Source organism: Acanthisitta chloris, unplaced genomic scaffold, assembly GCF_000695815.1.
Source record: "Acanthisitta chloris isolate BGI_N310 unplaced genomic scaffold, ASM69581v1 scaffold513, whole genome shotgun sequence".
Classification (NCBI taxonomy): domain Eukaryota; kingdom Metazoa; phylum Chordata; class Aves; order Passeriformes; family Acanthisittidae; genus Acanthisitta; species Acanthisitta chloris.
This window is the reverse complement of record NW_008663052.1, coordinates 60463-82429: the sequence shown is the minus strand read 5'-3', so window position 1 is coordinate 82429 and position 21967 is coordinate 60463. Positions and strand designations below refer to the sequence as shown.

The window sequence follows — 21967 nt, the reverse complement described above, 5'->3', positions numbered from 1 at the left end:
TGTGTCTTCTTATACTGTGGCAGGTCCTTTTCATTATAAGGTATATTTATATAGTTGCTGCAAAGAGGATTATCTTGTTTATCTGTTGTGTGTGGAGATTTTTAAACATTGTAATTGTCGTTGCATGCTTGTTCTGAGTGTTCCAAAATATAACTATAAATTTGTAGGAAGATAAGGACAGAGAAGAGTAGAAGTGTATTACCAAAGTGCTTCACTGGTCCATTTTTCTCTAGCCTCCTGGAAAACTTGGTAATTTGCCTCAGGAATTTAAGATCTGGCAATATACATCATCAAATACAGAAGAAATGGCAAAAGCATTAATTGAGTCAAAGTCTTGTTCCCATTTGGAACATGCATACTTTTAAAATTCTTTTATCCTTGCTAAAGGAGTGAATTCAAGCATTCTGCAGATACAAGAAGAAACATTTTAAGGGTCTTCTAAGTGAGTGGAAGGGTTTTGATTTACTGAAAAGCTTTGGGAAGAATGCATATATGTAGGATAAAAAAACTAAGAAAAGACAGCAAGGCTTTTTAGAAATGACACAAGTATCTGTCAATAGTACAGTAAGAAGCTGTAAGCAAGTGTCAAGGGAAAAATTTTGAGACTCTTTTTAAGGCTGTTTCTTTGTGTAGTTTGAATTTACGAATGGTTAATATGATCTCTATTTGCTCGGGCAGTGATCAATCTTTTTGATTAATGTCCTCCTATGAATAATGGTTTCTGAGCCTTCACCCCAATATGTGTGCAGTTATTCCCCACTCCCCATCCCTCTGAACTTCTCATTGTGGGAGGAGGTAGAGATGTGGAGAGGAAGGGTTGAGGGGAAAAGGTTTTCATATTGTTCTTTATTTCTTAGTACTCTACTCTGTTGCTGACTGGCAATAAATTAAAGTAATTTCCCCAAGTTGAGTCTGGTTTGCCTGTTTTAACTGCCAAGTGATCTATCTCACTGTCTCATCCCATGAGCTTTTTCATCACATTTTCTCCTACTGTCCTGCTGAGGATGGGGAGCTTGGTGGGCACCTGTCAGCCAGTCAAGGTCAACCCACCACAGCTGGAAAGGATTTTCATTGTCACTTCCCATCCCGTTATGAAGTATTGTAAAGATTCTATTGTTTTGAGATTTTGTTTTTAGGAAATGAACTACATCGATGCCATCCTGTAGCACATGTGCATGTCTGGCTCCCATTTCTTTGCTGCAGTAGCTCACGTATGAACCACACACTGAAAAGTAAAATATTTTCATTAATTTACTGTTGGGAATACAGTTTCTGTGATAGATCTTTCCCTCAGTGGCTCACAGAAAGTAGTTCTGCATGTATTTAACTATTGAAACAGAATCTGGCAAATACCATCATGTTAGAAACATCTGTGCTCTCATCCAGCTGCACAGGAAGCCTCTCCCACTGTGCAATTTGTACAGACACTTGTTTCTTTAAACCTTTGGCAATGTTTGCTATGTGCTTTCCAACAGTGTTTGCTGACAAAGGAATGCATTTTAGTTTGCTGCTGTATTGCTTTCTGCGTATTATTGCAGCCATTTTTGCCTTGGCAGGAAGAACAAATGTTTTCCCGGTGGTATGTGTCTTTTTTTGATTTTACCTCGAAGCAGGTTTCTATACATTTATCATTAAGATCAGTGAAATTTTGTATAGTACTGAATTGAATGTCACACGTCTTGAAATGTTGCTGAAAAAATTGCAGAGGTTAGCCTTTATGTTCTGGATGCTTATTTTTTAAATGTCTTGCTAATTCCAATGGCTTCATAGTGTCAAAATGTAAAAGCACATTACAGGGGGCAAGGTACCTTTTGTCTGTGTGACCTGCATGGCCAACTGTGTGCTCGAGTATTCTGACTGTAAGTGCTTGCATGTATTGTAGAATGATATAATCATAGAATGGTTTGGAGTGGAAGGGGCCTAATAGATCATCTAGTTCCAATGCCCCCACCATGGGATACCTGCCCTAGGAGTGTGTTCTCATCCTCAGTACCCAGCTTGACCTCAGGAAACATCCATGCGTTATCAGGATAACGGATTCATTAGATGTAAGTATAATATAATTAAATAAGTAAGTATAGAGACTTCTCTAAACAAATATCATAAATCCCACCTATGCTGGAGATGTTTCAACAAGATAGGTTACACTTTTAATGAAATTATGTAACAACGGACTACTGTCTGTCAGTCATTATTAACATACTACAGTACAGTCCTAATGGTTCAAGTTCTTTGTGCAATTAGAGAACTGAACAGAGATCATGTCAGCAAACTATGTACAGAAGTTATTCTAAATTTAGCTTTGGTTGGCTCTTAGTATGTTACAATTTACCCCATATGTAACGAACTACAGAACTTGCAGTTGTTCTATGCAACTTTCTATTGTCCTGGTAACTTTTACCAGAGAATATATGGCTCAGAGACCTGAAGTGACTCACATACCTATACTCACTGCAAAGCTCAGAAGCCAGGCCAAGCCTACCCTGTCTGGAAACTAGCCAGCAAGCTGACTGACACTGCTGTCCTTCCAGCTGCTGAGTTTGTTTCTGCTGCTGCTGTATTGTCAATTATGCTCATGCTCAGGTATTATCTAGAAAGTACTGTGCCAATCTTTTTCTCCAGGAAGGGGCAAAATGAGCTGTTGAAGGGTAGATAATTTCTTCTTGCTGCAGAAAATGACCCTCCAGTTCCTGGGATCATATTGTGCTGCACTGGGGTGGAACAGCAGGCAGTGACACATTTTGACATAAAGAAGGCCACTTCAAGGTTCTATGTGGGGACCTCATGCCTGTCATTAAGTGTCACACATCACATTCTGGGTGCAAACACCTGTGAAGAAGGTCCTCCATTGCATTGTGTATCCTTACGATCTCAATGTTGGTTGTCAGACCCACAATTTTAAGTCCATTGTGCAGATGGAGATGAAGTTCTCTCAGGCTCTCTTCCAGAATATCTACCCATGAGTCAAAATCAACATCACGAAGATCAAACGGGTGTTAGCTGAACCTGAACACCCCACCCTTGTGGAGACAATCAACAAGTACATATATATTCCCATATAAAGGCTACTACCAGTACACTGGTTTCAAAAGTTGCTCAACATCCTGCAAGTCCAGAAGGAGAATTATGGCTGAAGCATAGATTGTGATAGCCATGTTTGTCAAGGAGCAGCAGGAGGAGCTGTTCCATAAGGGAAGGTGAGCCAGAGTCAGCATCACCACTGAGCAGACAAGGACAGTAAGGGCACTGTCAGCCATACAGTCCCACTGCATATGGGCGAGGATAGCTCTGAGATGGTAACTAGGGCCAGCCAGCAGTCCAGGGATCGCCAGACATGTCCATAGTGATAAGACATGCCCAAGATCAAGCCAGTAATTCAAATCTGCAGGTTAGGATCAGTATCCAGATCAGCTAAACATGTGTAAAGACACAGACAAAGCTGCAGCGTAGTTCAGGAAGAAACCAAGGTTGAGCACCCAGCTTAGAAGCAGCTCCTGAGGGGGCATCTGAGGAAGCCAAGCCCTGCTGAGGCTTCTCACAGCAATCTGTTTCAAGGTCAGCCAGCTGCACTGTGGAAGTTGGTTCAGAAACTAGGTAGTCAAAACCCCAGCAGTAGTGTAGCACCCATGATCATATTCACTATAGCAGTACCTGGGAACTTTATCAATAAGTCCATCCCAGCACCATCTTTCTATCATCTGGTGGTAAAATGAAATAATATCAGTGCTATTCAACACAAGTAAATTCTAAGGGTTTGAACAAGAAAACAGTTTAAACAGAATTAACTACAACAGTAGGCGGCTAGTTAAGTACATGAAGTAGTTCTGTAAATGTATAGAGAATAAGTATACAGTGTACAGTACTCTAGGCTGCTCTAACAGGAGCATAGCCAGCACATTAAGGAAGGTGATTTTCTTCCTACACACATTGTAAGATAGTGTCTGGAATATTACATCCAATATTCAAGTGGGATTTCATTTTTCTAGTGGCTGGAGACTACTAATTCTGCAGATAACACAAGACTTGGAGTCACCACAAAGTTTTTGGAAGACAGATTCAGAATCCAAAATAATCTTGAAAAACTGGAGATGCAGTCTGTAAAAATATGGACAAATGCTTATAGATACAAGCAAACACATGCATATATACAGTTGTGAAGACAACTGTAATACAAACGAATTGCATGCTGAGAGATACAAACAGCAATTTTTGTTTGTTGTACTCTTCTATGTAGCTCTACTGAAGTTGTATTGCAGAACTATAAAAACTGAAAGCACGAGCCTTTTTTAGTTTAGAGAAAAAATCTGCAAAAGGGCTTATATGTGCAGAAGTAACTCTGAAGATAGAGGCATAAACTTTTCTCCAGGCACATTATGAAGAGGAAAAGGAGTGGCAGGCTTCATAATTGCAAAGTCAGATCCTTTTTGTGGTAAGACTGTTAAAACTTAGAGGAAAAAATTTGCTTATATTCTCATCACAAACTTTTTAAGAGTTTGAACGAAAGACTGCAGGGATGTCACCGGGAAAGTTGGTCCTGCCTTTGAGAAGAGACATGAATGAAAGCATAGCATCTAACTATATAGAAGTCATCTCAAAATACATTTGTTTCCATTTCATGGTCTGGGAGAAAATCTTTCCCAGCTAATTAGGCTGTTCAGTGAACCGAAGTCTTTGATACTTAATAATGCCTCATAATCACACAGGAAATTAGTTAAGATCCAAAATATGCCATATTGCTGGTCAGATACAAACAACTCCACTTTAAAGATGCACTGACAAATTACCAGATGACTTAAAACCACATATTACATCAGGATCAGAGATAGGAATGGAACTTCAGATCTCCAGAATCCTGAATTTAAGCCTTAACTACTGAAACAGAGTGCAAAAGCTGGAGGTACTGAACAGAATGAAAAGGGTAAGAAGGAACTGCAGTGGAAATACAGAACAAAGAATGTGCAGGTTCTGCTCAGGAGAGAGGTCACATTATATTTATGGATTTTTTTAATGTGTCAGTCCTCATTGATTTAACAAGCAATATTTGGTAATATTGAAAAGTATATGAAGAGCTTTAGTATAAAGTACTATATAAAAAAGAAATGGAGACAGCAGATTTGGGAACTGAAGAAAAGAATTTTTATGATTGATGAAACTTTACTATCTGGTCTACAGCTGTAACTAAGGGTAACTAATATGGATGTACTTCCATAAAAAAACTACTGAAATCCAGTGTTCTTACTGACACCTTCTAAAGCATTCCAATGGCCATGCAGCTCATATAGTTTCTAATTTAACTGTAAATACTATGCTTCCACATAATTTCTTATCGAGATGTTGCAGTTAAAACATACATGTTGAGACATAAGTCTGAGTTGTGGTCAAGTGACTATGTCATTATAACATTCTTGACTCAAATGATTCTGCATCAGAAGACTTAATCTACATGTGAAATATAGTAGATTCTGCTTGTTAGCCCCATAATCTCTGAAATTCAAGGCCCTTCTCCCCTCACACATTAGCACACATGATTTAGGTTATGAGGTTTAGTTCTACTTTGCTGTCATCAAGCACAGTGCTTAGCCTGAATTTGCCATAAGTAGCTTTAGTGTTCAATTCCACATGTCACACAAGGTCATCTTTCATCTGAAGTGGATCTGTAGGGCTCATGCAGTAAAGCACAGGACATAGTTTTTGTATTGTTAAACTCACCACTTTTGATTATGATGAGTATGAAAGGGGATTTTTTTCTGTAGTGATTTTTGAGAATCATAACTATCCTTTTAAATCAGTCTCTAAGTAATTGTAAAAAACAAAGTAGGTAGCCAGAACTTTAAAGAACTGTGTAAAATGGTTTTCTAGGATGTATTTTTGGAAGGTGGTAGTCTGTGAAGAAGCAAGAACGGTGTTGGTGCACATTCAATTCTAGCAGAGGCCCTCGGGCAGTCTGTTGGACTCAGATATTTCATTTGCCTTAGCATGCCTCCTCAACAGAAGGCTGTGTGGCTGCTTATTCAGTGATTATGTTTGTATTCTTTCTTGCTCATCTTAATTTTAAATAAATGTTTCAGAGGTTAGGGCTTGTTTTTCTGAATGGAAAACAATGCCTCTTGGGTGTTTTGGAATGGCTTCACAGTTAATGTCTGAATACATAAAAAGATACACAACCACTAAATATCACTAAAATATCTTTTAAAAATCTGAATCCTTACCCTATTTCATAGGAAAAAATCAAGTTCTCACTAGTACAGTAACTATAACAAACTACAAAATGATTAACAATAGCCTGAAGTGATATTATCATTAAGTCTGTTTATTCTTAGAGATTGTGCCTAGTGAAGCAATAAATGAGATATTAAAGTAACACAGAAAATAATGTGACACTCATGGAGGATAGGGCTATGCCCAGGGAAACTCATGTATGTTCATGTAGGACAGGGAAAAATAGGGTGAGTGCTTTGTAGTTTCAACATCAATGTCTTTTCTACCCTCCTATCTTCATTCTCAGACTTCCCTTCTCTAGTACCTGAAACCAGCCTCTTTTCTGTCATCAAGGCTACCCTTCCTATCTGCTTCCTGATTTACATATCTTGTATCCAGAACCCAGTATAGTCTTCCTTTTGGATGGATTGATGAATCTTCACTTTGAAGGACTCGCACAGTTCAGGCTATTCCACCTTTTTTGCCATCATCTTTAAGAGATTAATCCAGGTAATCAAACTGTCACATATTGAGCTAGGCTGTGGTTACAACCTTTGGTCTTTCCCCTTCTTCCTGTCTCCTCTGAACCTAAATTCTGTTGACTGTTGTTGTTCATTATAAGTATCAATGACTTTTCTGTCCTTTTTCCTGAGAAAAGATTTCCCAGAGAAGCTAGAATTACAGGTTGCCCAGCGAAGTGGTGGGTGCCCCATCACTGGAAGTGTTCAAGGTCAGGTTAGACAGGGCTTTAAGCAAACTGACCATGGCAGGGGATTGAACTAGATGATAATTAAAGGTTCCCCTCCATTCCAAACTATTCTGTGACTCTTTGAGTCTGTGTACTGATGGGCTAGATGAGAGAGCAAGTTTTTAGTGGAAAAAAGGGGAATAAAATGTTCCCATCTGCATATGTGACTAAGAGTCTCTGAGTGCATTTTTGCCCTAGAAAGGATCTCTATCTGTCACACATTGGACAGTTAGAACATTCTGCTGGATCCCTGACTGTCAGCTCCAATTCTGGACTGTTTAAAATCAATTTATTCTGTCATCAGTCCTCCCATCCACAATAGATTATTATGACTCTCAGGTTATGCTGCCTCCAGTTTTCTGAACTTCTCTGGTGAAACTACAAGCTCACACAGTGCTGCAGTGTTCTCATGTTTTCAGAGAAATGCTTTTGATGGCTAGTAAAGCTATTACTAACCTTTAACAGACAATCTTTCATGTAAATGAGAATTTCTTTCATGTTGTACATCCACAAGTCACACTGGTCAGTGGTAGTACCATCAGTGACTATTTGAGGTAGAAAAGCTTGAGTTAGACAAGTTCATTTTTAAAGCTAAATGCAGTCTCTTTGCAAGTGATAACCTTTTCACATGAGTTTTCCAGATGGCCAGTAACATCAACATTGCCTCATTGTGTTTCTCTAATGCTCTTTTATCATTTAATTACATGAAGTTGAAAATCTTTTGTGCAGTCTATGATACAAATATATTTTTGGAAGGTTAAAGCTGGGCTATCAATCTATGAAGCAAAACTTCATCCTACCAAACTGTCACAGGGGAATCTACTATTCACACAATGTAGAAGATCAAAGTCGCAATTCAATTTCACTTCAGGACAGATATTAAGAAAATAATTTTATGAAATCTACCTTAGATTCCTAACCATCTTGAATGTGTAAGAAGTACTTGCAACATCTGTCAAACACACATCAATGTACTTAATAAGTTCATATTTCTTTGAATCAAATGTCTATTTAATTATAAGAGGTATCTAAAAGATAATTACCATTAAACATTTTCATGTGTAACAGCTGCAAAGCATGTCCAACATTGTATTCTTTTCAATGTGCTGATTAGTGTTAGATTTGAAAAAGCTAATGCTGTGTATAAAGAAGAGAAAATGTCTGTCACGGAGTAAAAAGCCAGAGGTTCTCTCACTAATTTGTGGACTCGAGAGCAGAGCTGTCATATGTGCCTTAAAGATAAGAAGGGAATGAGTTGATAAGGATTACTTGTGACGTCTCCCTCCCTACTCCCTGCCCCAAACCCCTCTTCCTGCTTCTTAGTTAGAAAAGTTTTACAACTTTTTGTCTTCACTTTCATTAGTTGATAAAGGTGTATTCAAAGAAACACATGTACTACAGGGGAAAAAACAACAGCATATATACAGCACCTTTTTTCTTGTATACGTGAATACTTCTCACACACAGCTCTCAAAATCCCCAAAGCTCTACAGGCTGTACATTCAATAAATGTTTGAGTTTATTGAATATACACTGCCATCATGCAATCCCCTTCAGGGTAGACCATTTTCAAGGCTTAAATGTATATACAAATATTACACTATTCTATGGCACCTAACCTGAAAAAGATTTCCATATCCAATTGGTAGCGTGAAAAATGTAAAATGTGCTTCCCTGCCTTACTGCTGCCAGATGCAAATATGCTCTGTCCTTACCTTCATAGATGCAAGAAACTCTCCTTGAAAATGTACATATCTACAGTGTCTGAATTACTTTGTACATCTAATTACCACAGCCATACAGATTTTTTTCCAAGGTATGGCTCATACAATTTTTGGTAGATTATGTCTTATAACTGAATATCTCAGACTACATTCTTTCCAAAGAGATACATGAATTCTGGAATAAATAAACTTTCAACAACTTGATTCTCTCCATAACAGTTCAGCTTTCCTACTGAATTACTTAACAACCTCTGTCACAGCAAAATGCTACTCAGGAGCATAGTTTTCCAAAGGGATCCAACAGTACTGTCTGTTAGATCCAGTATATAATGTTATTATGGTCTGTGATGACATAGGAGAGGAAATCACCTCTGACTTGCAAGACACCTTTCTCAGCATCACAGCACCACTGAAATATGTACTAACTCAAAGAGCCGTGCTCTTCACTGAGAAAGAGAAGTGCATTTCATTTCCTGAAACATCCCATGCACACTTACAATGAAGTTGTGATCCGTCTACATTTCAAGATATGTCCTGATTAGTTTACAAGGTCTTGAAAAAATGATCCATATATATGCATTCAAAGTATTTCTAGATAGTGTGTGAGGTACAATCCATGTGGTGTGGCAATATCAATGTAATATTTTGTAATATGTGGTAAAATTACATTTAATCAAGAGAAGATAAGAGGACCTGTTTAAAAGATACTGGTATCTGAAACCATGTTAACTCCAATGATATCCCATTGGCATATTGACCAAAAAGCACTATACTATTAAGGAAAAAATCAGGTTGATGAAGATGAGAATAAGATTTGGACTTCAGGAGAGAGGCAAAAGAATTGGGAAGCTCTAAGCAGCAGAACAGATAGCTAACTATCTTCAGACTAGCAATGTGGGGAGGCAAACAGTTCCATCCTGGTATTCTGCTTGTTTCAACTATTTTGGAAACTGGCAGCAAACTGGTCCCCACCATCTCCCTCAGCTCCCAGCTGCCACTTGAGAAGGTCTAGACTCCCAATGTCTACTACTCAGTTTCTAATGTCTTAGGGAACTGAGCCTAGTTCCCCGTCCTCAAAGCAGAGAAACCTCCCTCCCAAATCTTCCCAACATGCATCCTTAAATAAGCAAAGAGACAGAGTCTGGCCATCACCTGACAAGCAATGCACAACTGCAAATAGAATCAGTAATGAATTATTTATTTTATGCCACTTAATGGAGAAGAAAAAGGCATGTATATTCACCCCTTGAATGGACACTAGGGTGCAGATGAGAGACCGAAAAGTCAGTCAGCACCCTGGCCTTTCTTCTGTGGGAGGAGGAGCACTAGGATCCATAGCCCACACTATCTAGCAGTAGGCAGAGGCCTCCGGGGCCCAGAGCAGCAGCAGGTTGAAACAGGCTAGTGGCAGTGAGAATATCAGACCAAAACATGCTTGTTGGGTGGGCAGGATAGTGAGGCTGCTGGAGAGAAAAGAAGCAGCAAATAGTTGAGAAGAGGCTGAGGGAGATAGAGAATCACACACTGCTGTTCAACAAGATTTCAGTGGAGCTCCAAGAGTCAGAAAGATGGGTGGGTCACAGAGAGGCAAAGAAGGGAACAAAAATACTGTTTTATGAGAAGCAGAGGTATGAAGAAGGTGGGTGGAGAGTTGCAGAAACATGCATTTCCCTTCCTCCCTCCCTTTTTCTTTAAGGGTGTTTTTCTCAGAGCTTTTCTTCTGTCTTCTCCTCCCCACAGCAAGCAGCCAAGCTGGGAAGAAGAGATTGTCTCTGAACTTAGCAGTCTGTCTGGACACAGAAGACTGATAGCAAGCAAGTAAACAGAGTTGACAACTGTGGTAACCGCAGGAGCAAAGCCTGCTCAGTGACAAGGATGAGCACTCTTCCAGAGGTAAGGAATGGGTCTGTCTTGCAGTGTGCTGAGGTATCTTCATTGTACACCTCTTTTCCTTCCCCTATTACAGCTACATTGCTTATTGCTTCGGGAAACTGGGGTAGTTAAGTTTTCATCATTGTACACCTCTTTTCCTTCCCCTATCACAGCTACATTGCTTATTGCTTTGGGAAACTGGGGTAGTTAAGTTTTCACGATTTGTGTCCAGAAAGCGCTTGTCTGGGTTTCGGAATTAATGATGTGGGATATGGATTTAGAGGTTCTTGCCCTTCTTGTTAGTCATCCTAATGGCCATTCTGAGGCTGTATTCAGAACTGTTTGAAGTACTCACCAATAAGTAATAGTAATAGTAGCAGCAGTAGCAATATCAATAATAGTAGTAACAATGGCATCTTTTATTGTATCTCCTTTTTTTCAACGAAGTATTATAAGAAAGTACTTATGCAGGAGTGTGTGATATTTTCCCCCACAAATAATTGTGGATAAATATGGCATAGTTTTTTGAATATGAGAATGTCATGGTAAGCCTAATTGCTTCTTATGTAGTGTGGTGTCCTTTTTCTGATTTAATGTCATATAAATAAAGTGTTAGTTGCATATTTACAGACAAACTGCACTGAACTGAACTGTTAGTTCAGGACTACAAAAATGTACAAAGCATTCAAGGATAGCAGAGATATGTAAAGTGTTCTATGTGTCAAAATAATACAAACCCAGAAATGTGTATATAGTTATTGGCCATGGTTATACTTTAAAATTCTAGTAGCCCGGAATATAATTCAGCAACCTTTCTGTTTCATATTTCATGCTAGCAGGTACTCTATTTTGAACAAAAGCTAAAATATTTCTCAAATGGTATTTAATAGACTGCATTTATGTGCATAAGTGATGTGCTGACAAGAGATAAATTTAAGAAAATTAAGTTTTTTGCGAGTTTGGGGGCATTAGTTTAAAAATATGTCATCTACATGACTAATGTGATAAACACAATTTGGGTAACAGCCAAAGTCAGTAATTCATGAATGTTCTACTGGCTGAAAAATAGTACCCTTAAATTATATGGTAAATAGTTATGGAAAATAACTTCAGTTCTCTCTGCCTTTGATATCTTCATTTTAATTTACTTTATTTTCATGAAAGCTAGATGCTTCTTTTTCTGCAATAGTAGTCAACACTGAAAATGCAAGGTGAGGGACTTCAACCTCCCTGCAGAATTCAGGAGTGGCTCACAAACAGAAGAAAGGAGATACTGAAGAAAAATCAAATTGTTTGACTGATTTAGTTGCATCAAACAGTTCTTGATTTTGTGATAACAGTACCTGTCATGATTCTGCTAGCCTAAGTCATGTTCACATTTAAATCAGATGATTCATGTTGAACATTAATTCAAAATTACTCATTGTATTATTGTTGACATTTACAAGTCATCTTTCACCGACTTTACAGGCATCTGCTCTCACTTAGCTACAGTGAAGCCATTTAAATTTGAGCACTTGCATATTCTTAAAAACAAGAAAGAATTGAAAATGTATTGGAAATTGCATTCATCTTCAACTTCATGTAAACACTAATTTTTCTTCTCACTCATAAGTGAGGCCTATAAGGAAAAGCTCTGTCAAATACTGGAGTGCCTTTATGCTTTTCCACAGACTTGTTCCATCCATTCACTTGTATCTTTATATGGAGCATGCAGGATGAGGCAACCAAGCCTCAAAACATACCACAGTACAGTGCTGCTTCCTTCCAGCTTTGTAATGTTCTTGGATCCTGTGCCCTGGAAGTTTTTGTATCCCACCTCTGGTTCCAGCCAGTTAAATCCACACTTCTTCCTTGGCCAAGAATCACTGACTTAGGCAGGGCTCCGTATTTCACTGCCTGTGAACCACTTAGTTCATTTTGGCATACAAGAGAAGTTCATTCTAGATAAAGAGTCTGATAGAGATTTTGCCCAGGTCAGTATCTGTATAAGAAAACTGAAAGAGTGGGTAGTTGTCTGTCTAGATTTGTTTAAACCGTTGTAATGAAAAAGATAAAAGGGACAACTGAGTATAACTGTCCTCCTCTTTTTTCTGTTTATGTAGGTCCACAAGTTCTCCCAAATCCAGCCCCAGTTACAGAGGCGAGATTAGAAAGACATTCCTTATGGAAGGTGAAGTGTTTGAAGAACACTTTTTATTATTATGATTCACATAACACAGACCAGAATCCAGTTTCTAAGTAGAGGTACACAGCCAATTTCCACTCCCCTGTCACTTCTTTTGTGGTATGCTATTATTTTGGGGCGTGCTGTTTTCAGCCAAATATTTCTGTAGTTGTTTCACATTGGAAACTTGAGAGGGCCAATCCTGTTTCTCTGACATATTTTTTAAAATCTATTATTTTATGCATTTTGCATTTCACAGTAAATATAATATATAGGCCTGATATAGGCCTATGGTTAACCAGATGTTCATAAGAAATTGCTCTGGCAGTCTTGAAATACCAGGTTCTTGTTAGTATGTCCACAGCCATGCCATTTGTTACTCAAAAGAGAGAAACAGATGTCCTCTGATAACATGAAATCAAAGAACTGCAAAATTCTAGATATTTCATAGTAGGAACAGGCCAGACTTTCAGTGTGAAAAACAAAAGTCTATTGCAGCAGAGAAGACAGGAGAATTGTGAACGTGAATCATTCACTCTCTTCTAAATGGTGAGAGATAAGGGCTTGCATGTTGAAGAACAGTTTTTCTTCCTTTATCAGCTGAGCTAATTTTATTTCACTCACTTCCCTGATATACTATTAGGTTGTGACTCTTGATCTGTTACTCCAGGAATAAAACCAGAAGTGTGTTGCCACAGGGTTTTATGAAAGGAATTTGAATTTTCTCCTTTGTATTTAATGCACCGTACTTTGCCAGTATGATCATGTTCTGTGTCTAACACGTTCTAATGCCAGGATTCACTTGTATGTACTTGCACTCCATTTAGTTATTCTGTATCCAGACTAAAAAAAGTCAAGAGAATGGGATTTTAAAGGAGAAAAGCAGTTAGGCACTTTACCCTCCTTAGCAATTTCCATGAGTCAAGTAAACTTTTGAGAGGCTTCTGTTAATGATTGAATAAAATGCACTTTTGAAAGTTATGAAATTATGAGGTCTGTTTTTCTATTGTGTTTTATGTTTTCTGTTCTATAAATGTTTTTGTGCAGGAATTGTACATAGAGTATTAATCAAGATTATTAACAGCAGATAAATTCATTCCCTTAGCATTTCCTTAAGTAAAGAGGTATATGCTGTGATGCACTTTATTCTTGTAAGGTTTTGCTTCATTTCTTGTGATTTTTGTCAAGATCTGCATTTTGTGGTTTTGTGGTAAAGAAATAGATATTGAGCATGGTGACAAATGCAGTTTAGCTGCTGTGTGTAAGGGATCAGCAAGGACAGAATGGGGATGACAATCTGGAACTTGAGAGTCATGACAAGGCAGGCAAGAAGTAATGACTTAACCAGCAAGGGTTGTGCCCTCCAGTATGGGAATGACAGGTATAAATCAGGTCTGGTGACAGCAGTCAGGGTCAGTCAAGAATGTAGATTACTAGGCAAGTCCAAAGTCAAACCTGCAGAATCAAATCTGCATGTTAAGGTCAGGATCCAGGTCAATGGGATGCATGGCCAGACGTAGACATGGCTGCCACTGCAGTATAGCTCAGATGGAGATAATGCATCAGAGCTACAAAAAGCAGCTGCTACGTGAAGAAGTGGGCATGTCCACTGAGGCTGCTTCTCACCTTTCCTCAAAGCATTCCAAGGCCTGACAAGTTGCCTCAAACAGCTTTATTTTATCAGAGAACCAGGTTTGAACAGGGAGCTAAACTTGTGCCTGTGGGGACAATACAGGCCAGGCCCTGACACTGGCATGTAGGACTTTCCAAGTAGCACTTCCATCAGCTTTTGTAACTATGAGATTTACTACTTGCTTGCTATATCTGAGGGTTTCCATTACCTTCTGGGTTGGGTTTTTTTTCCTCTTCTTCCTTCCTTTTCTCACTGTATATTGTTACTCAGTCACTCCACTTCCCATTTTTTTCAGTTCTTTCCCTTTCCTTATATTGCCAGCATGAATTCCCATGTCTGTTCTTTTGTAAACTGCTGTTCTCCAGTCTTACATGCATCACAGTATGCAGAACCAGTGGACACACAGAGTTAATGCCATCTTATCTAACTTTATCCAGGTATATGTTAGGAGTGTATCCTAAGATAGTCATCTAGCTTTCTTTGCAGTCAACAGAGAAAAAGACCAGTAAACCTGGAGGATGATTCTGATCATCCTAAGGCATATATCTACTCTAGAAGGTGTACTCATAAGGTGCCTAGCCTTCTCCACTGACTAAAAAGACACACCTAGGTTATGAACACAACTAAATTTAAGTGAGATAAAACCTGTATGCAAGAGTATATAAGATCTTCCTGGTGACTTACAGCTTACTGCAGTTTGTAGAATAAGGCAAATCTTTTCTCTCACTTCAACCGGACTAGAGGGCCTAGGATACAGTACTTAATTCTTGAGGAGAGATCTGAAATTAGTGCTCAGGTTGCCAGACTGTAACAGAATAAAGAACCACCAGTCCTAGCCATCCTGTTATTAGCTTTATGGACTCAAAAAAGCTTTGATATCTTCAGAAGGTAGGTATATGCAAGGTAGTTCCATAAACCAGAATGAATTATGGAGGGACAAGCCTCTTCATAGCAAGCTGGATTTTCAATACATAATTCATAGCACTGTGCAACAGTGGTAGCTTGAAAAAACATGGAAATAAAGAAGGTGAGAAAGCCCCCAGGAATACAGTCACTTAGATGACCTGGGTGACTGCTGCTGGTCTTCTGGCACTAGTCCTGTGAGTGATTTTCTAGTACATTAGGTGAAAGATGGGAGTATATGATCAGTGCTAACTTTAATATGAATTTTTTTTCTTTTTTTCTGCCTCTTCAGACCTGTGGCCAAGAGCTGAGAACAGATGCAAAGAAAGAACGATGCCTTCAGGGGAAGAGACTATATCTCTGTATACTTCTTCTCAGTACTCTCGTTGGCTTTACACTGCTTATCACCTACATTGTGATGACTTGTGCTCTAGGTATAACATGGGATATCCTTTTCCCTTCTTCGTCATCCACCCCATTTGTAAGACCCCTTTCTCTCCTATCTGCTTCCATTGTGCATTAAGCTTAACATCAGTGTTAAGAAACAGGCTTTCAGAATCCCCAGGAATCATAACTCCCCTTGTAAAGAAGGCACACTTTTCTGCCTCTTCCTTGGGTCACCGTGGGGAGAGTTCCCCACATCTGTCTTCCTCCTCTTCCTGTCATTTAATAATCCTGAGACCAATTTTGAGGGAGAGCATAATTATATTGTCTTATAATTATATTGCCTTATAATTATATTATATCTCATCATTGTGTCCTGCTGTGTCTGTAGTCACTTCTAGGAAACTGAAGAGAATCTGAGATTTGGAGCTCCTCCTCTGCCTATCCATATATGATTTAAGTCTAGTCCTGGTTTTCTAGCACAGCTTAATGCAGTCAGAGTGTAAAAAGAAAAGTCATAGTCTCTTGCTAATGGAGAAACTGCGAGCATAGAACAGAAACATAAATCTGCTTTTCAAATTTGCTGAAGAACTGTGTGCAGAATGGTCCATGCCAATGTCTATGCATATAGACAGCTCAGTACTTAAGGTGCATTTATATTGGTAGATACAAACATTCCCTGCTCCAAAATAATAATTGTTGACTCTTTACTTAGCATTTTTCTTTAACTCCTGTTATGCGTTGGAGACTGTTCACGACAGAGACCAAGGAAAACCTGTTAGTTTAGGTCTTGTCTGTTTCCGCTCTGCCTACCCCTTCCCATGTCAACGGTTGAAACCATAGTATGGAAAGTCTCACTTTGATTTACAAGTGGTTTATTTCAGTAAATAATTGATCTGATCTGATGTTGATACAAGACACTGAACCAAAATGAGAACGTGTACTCAGTGATTTGCAACAGTTTAGATAAAGAGAGTTATAGATCAAAAGTAAGATATTGTAGAAAGTCTTTCTCTTCTTTTAACAAATACCATTTCTGAAAAATGTTTCCCATGCTTGAACAAGCCACATTTTGATCTCATCTCATTACTTTATCTGTGCTATGTGCTTTTGAATCATGTGTTGACACCATCAGTTGCTTCTAATGTATTGATTGGCCAAGTTTGACCGATTCAGACAAAAGACACTGACAAGGCAGAATAATCCAACCTCTAGAGAGTACAGAAGACACCAGCTCTGGACCAATTAACTGTCCTTTATTTGAAGAATCTCCCTTATAAAGTGCAAAGACAATCTTCCTGGAAAGTGAAAGACAGAACACAGTACACTCCATCCTCAGCAAAAAGTTACAAGGAGTTCAACACTCTGCATGCAAAGGAGTTTGTACCAAAAATACATTTTTGACAGAGAACTCTTTTTTGTTTGCTTGTTTGTTTGCTTGCTTGCTTGTTTTGTGGTTTGTTGTGGGGTTTTTTGTTGGTTTTTTTTTTTTTTTTTTTTGAGTTGTACTCAGTCTACACTGTTACTGCTCAGTTCTTATTTACTTTCTGCCCAGGATCCTGTGATGTCGAGTCGGGTCTTGCTCTGTTGGAAAGACTCCTGAGTTCTAGAAATGACACTGTAGACCCCTGTGAGGATTTCTACAAATATGCCTGTGGCAACTGGGAAGGCAAACACTCAAACAGAACTGCAGAAGAATCACTAAATGTGTTTGATGTGTTGTTGGAAGAAAACCTGTTGATCCTGAAAAGGCTTTTAGGTAGGGTCAGATGATTGGTGTGTTACCTTCAGCATCTGCCTCAGTCAGAGCTGAGAATACTAGTCACTGAGAGCACAATCATTCATAACAGGGACTGAGTCCCGTCTCCTCGTTCTTCTGTCATTACAGGTACAGATTTACTTTTGAGCATGTCATATTACAATAGCTGCCTTTTAAGCATTTTAGTTCCCCTTGACAAGTGTAACATACAAAAGTCACTCTTTAAAATTCTGACAGCAACCCAAACCATTTTCCTGCTTCCTTATAAAAGTAGGCTTTTTTTGTTGTGCTTGTCTGAATGCGCACTCTGGAGATATGTTCTGTCTCCATGTGGGACATGTGCCTAGATATGCACCAACTTCCTTTGTACCTCTGTTTCCATGCAAATAAACTCACATATTTGGTCTCAGGAAGAGTCAGGGCACTAGAAGGTCCCTTGCTTTTTGTGACTGTGGGAAATGTGCATGTGTTTACTAAATTGTTCTGAATAAAAGTGCAGTATTTTCTCACAATTTTCTTGCAAGCATTTTCTGCTCTAATACTGTCTCAAATTCTTTTTGTAATATGTTTTTTCCCCTCAGAGAGTCCACAGTTTGGGATAAGAGGCTCAGCCAAAGAGAAAGCAATGAAATTCTATCATTCCTGCATGGATACTGAACGGATAGAATCCCAAGGAGCTCAACCATTGAAGGATCTCCTAAATCAGGTGAATGTTTGTGCTATTTCCTCTCCCTCCAGAAGATAATTCCTTCAAAGAGAAGGAAAGTGTGCAGTTAGGGTCATATGGTCCTACATGATGGAATTTTTCTAGCATCTGCCCTTGAAATAAGCTCATGGTTCACAGCACAACTTCTAAGTGATAAATTTTCTATGTTTAAATGCTGTTTCAAGATCTGATTTTCTGACATCATATACCTGAATCTTTCCTTGTGACCTTACATATTACTGTAGGATGGTAAAATAACCAAGATTGCAAAGAGGGATCATGTTTAATCTCAGAAGCTCAGCTCAGTGGGATCTGTCTTATACACCAGGCAACATCTTGCAAATGGATGAAACTTTTCTGTCTAAAATCTGATGGCCATCCAGTGGTCCAGGATGTCAAGGGAGCTTTTTTAAAGAAGAAAATCCTTCTTGTTCCTTTCTGGGAGACTCCTCTCTCTAGTCTCTGTAGTGTCTGTGAGACTACAACCCTAGGGAGGTTTGTACATCTTCCTGCCAGCAAAAAGCATTTATGCCCTGTCTCCAAGGAGGATGCAGAACCTTCCAGCAGAAGGAACAGTGACTGCAAGCCCACCTGTGAATCTACTTGTCAGGGAGATGGGACCTGTAATCCTTGATCCCTGGTTGTCCTTCTGGATGGCTTTAGAGAAATGAGGCCTCTTTCCTCTCTCCCGCTTATCCAGCTGTTTTCCTGCACACCTTGCTGTGTTGATAATTATAATTAATTTTCTTGTGTCATTTTGCAGTTCATTGCTTTGCTTAAGGGAAAGTGTCAGGTCATTTTAAAGCCAGCAGGGTATATAGAGCTCTCCACTAGTTTCCTGTTACTATGTTTTGTTGCTTCTCAGTTGTCGTAATGACTGAGATCATAGGTGGGAAAAAAAGTTTTGTAAATAAGCATCAAACAAGAGTTTTTCTCACCTGCTGCCATACTGTCTCCCTCCCTCTCTAGGTTGGTGGATGGAATATCACAGGTGTGGGGAAAACAAAAGATTTTAATGAAACTCTTCAGATTCTCATGGGCAGATACAGCACCTTTCCCTTTTTCAGAGTCCAAGTGGGACCTAGTCCTTTTGATCTCAAGACTAATATTATTCAGGTGAGTGTGACACAGAAATTAGCATATCCTGTGGAGCATATCCTCACATTTCCAGGGGTTCTGAAGTAAAGAGATGTTTTTCTTTTACTCCCTTTTGCAGATTGACCATCCTGAGTTTGAGATGCCATCTGAGAGTGAATTCAAAGAGAAAAATTATCTTGAGGTAACATATCAGAGGCTGAAGAAAGGTAAAAATAGCTATTTGGTGCAGGGATCTCCTTGAATTGTCTCCTGGTTCAGAGTGATCTGTTTCCATGGGTTACGGTCAGTGACCTCTGAAAATACCTCCAGAAGGGATTATTTACAAAACTCCCTTTAAAAAAAAAAAAAAAAAAAGGCTTGTTAAATGTAACCCATTTTAGCTGCAAGGTTTGAAACTTCCAGTGTAGAAACAGAATGCTGTAATTTAAATTTTTATCTATGAACCTGGGTTTCCCTTTAAATTTCACCTTGAATGAATGTTTTTTAAAATGTTTTTGTCCAAAGTAAGACTTTATAACAAAATGTGCATATGGAGGGGAGAGGCAGGTAGCATTTTTAAATTTATTTTAAAATGTTTGATCATACACTGGGGAAGCAAGCTCTGTGACCTTGGGAGTTACTGTAACAAAGTTAATTCTGTAATTTTCTGAACTTTATAAAAACTGAGTTGATTTCAGTTTCTCAGTATGAGTCTTCCAGAAGAATCCCCCAAAAAAGCCTAAGCCTGTCTACCCATCGTAAGCATTGCTGTGATACCTCATTAAAATAGAAACAAGAAGTTGACATTTTCTCTTGATCAGAAATACTGGCTCATTATATCATTACATTTCTCTCCTTTCACTGCAGAGATGCCAGGCCTACATCTCTAAAATTATTCTAGTATTTAAAGTAATTTTAAGCTGTGACAAAAATAAGCTTTTGGGAATTCAGTGTTCTTCACTGAGAGAGGAACTGTACTTACAAACTGTATTCCACATGAAGAATTACATAAGGATGTTGCAGGAAGAATACAGTTTTAGGGATGGTTCTGTAGTGGTTTTGAAAGATCGAAGCTTAAATGGATGGATGGATGGATGGATGGATGGATGGGTGGATGGATGGATGAATCAGGTGACTAATTTTCAGTCGTTTTTCTACCACTGGTCATATGGTGCATATTGCAGGTTCTCCGTCTGTATCTTTCATATTTGAAGAAACTGGGAGTCCTACTTGGAGGGACACAGGATGGTCCCACTGATCCCTTTTCCCGTACCTTGGCCTTCATCTCTAACCTCCAGCGACTTGTCACCCCACTGCCAAAAAGACAGCAGAGGGGGATGCTGTTCTTTCGCACTACCATTAGGGAGCTACAGGTATCTATGCCTTGCAACTTGAGTCACACAATTACATGTGACATTCACATTCTGAAGATCTAGATCAAAAGAGATTTGGGGCACTCTGCTTACATGCCATTGTCTTGCAACTTATACTTGGGGCCTGTCAAGCTTTAAATAACCTAGTAACTTATGGTCTCTAATTGACAGCAATTGGATTTCTTTTTCAGGGCCACAGCTCTCTCCCTTCCCCAGTGCTGATTCCCTTAAAAAAAAGTCAGTTCTCTTTTTCTACTATAATCAATACCTACATCATCAAAACAGTTTAACATGTTGAAAGTGTCTCTTAACAGCATTAGAAAACTATCTCAGTTTCTCTATTACTTCTTGTGACTCAGTTTAGATTCATAGTTCAGCATGTAAGCTTTGTTTTACTTCTAGGAAAATGCACCTGCTATTGACTGGCTGTCATGTCTCCAGGCTGTCTTCCATCCTATGCCAATGAACCTCTCTCAGCCAATTGCAGTGCATGACATGGATTACTTGAAAGGCATGTCACAGCTCATTGAAAAGTGTCACAAGGAAAGGTAGGAGTCAATATCTACATTTGTAGTTGTTCATGCCTCAAGAAATATTTACTTCAGATACCATAAATTAAACCTCTGTGTTAGAGGCTGCTGAATCCAGTAGTCTAATAATTACAAGGCTGCTGTGGCTCTATATCCACAGGTTTGGCCAGCACTAAGGCTTAGCATATATTCCCAATAGGCTTGCATATGCATGCACCATATATTAGCACACATATTTTAAAAAAATGTGTATGTGTGTCACATAGATCAACAGAGATGGAACACAGTGTCTTGACTGGTATCTACCCACCCATAGTACTCATGCAAACAGGAACAGCTCAGACAGCCTGATGCTGTTCCTCAGATCCAGCTGATCAGGATCGGTCTATACTAGTGAAATATATATATACACACAGACAATATGGATGACTCAAATAGCTGACCTTAGATATTCAGTCCATCCAGAAGCTGGCCCCAGACCTCATGGTGTCCACATCTGCTGAGACCTGGATATATCACCTGGATTTTTGAACCCCTGAGTTTTGCAATCCTACTTTGCTTGCTGATTCTCTGGTCTCTTCCTGTTATAACACATATACACAAGTAGATCTCTCCAGTAGCTGGTCTAAACCACTAGTTTCTCCAATAGCCAACTCTCAGACTTCTGTTTTCTCCAGCAGCTAGCTTGAACCAAAGTCCCTCCAGTAGTCAACTCTCAGACTCATTGTCTCTCCAGTATTCAGTTCCATCCCCACACACAGTGAGTAGAATGTTATGCAAGAATAGCATTTAATGATAGGGCTAGCCTGCTGGCCATGTGCAGAGCTCAATAGGACAGACATCCTGGCAAGCCACAAGTTTATACTCAATTATTCCTCTCCGTTTTCCCACGT

General features: G+C 39.0%; 1 protein-coding gene across 1 annotated transcript in view; it reads left to right on the top strand.

Annotated features, from left to right (window-relative positions):
* The first annotated feature begins 10804 nt into the window (after positions 1 to 10804).
* Positions 10805 to 21967, top strand: part of KEL (Kell blood group, metallo-endopeptidase) — a 20742-nt gene continuing 9579 nt past the window's right edge. The window contains exons 1-6 of the mRNA XM_009070828.1: positions 10805 to 10825; positions 17972 to 18094; positions 19064 to 19210; positions 19311 to 19373; positions 20356 to 20544; positions 20947 to 21092. Of these exons, the coding sequence (XP_009069076.1) occupies positions 10805 to 10825; positions 17972 to 18094; positions 19064 to 19210; positions 19311 to 19373; positions 20356 to 20544; positions 20947 to 21092 (689 nt within the window). The remainder of the gene's footprint in view (positions 10826 to 17971; positions 18095 to 19063; positions 19211 to 19310; positions 19374 to 20355; positions 20545 to 20946; positions 21093 to 21967) is intronic.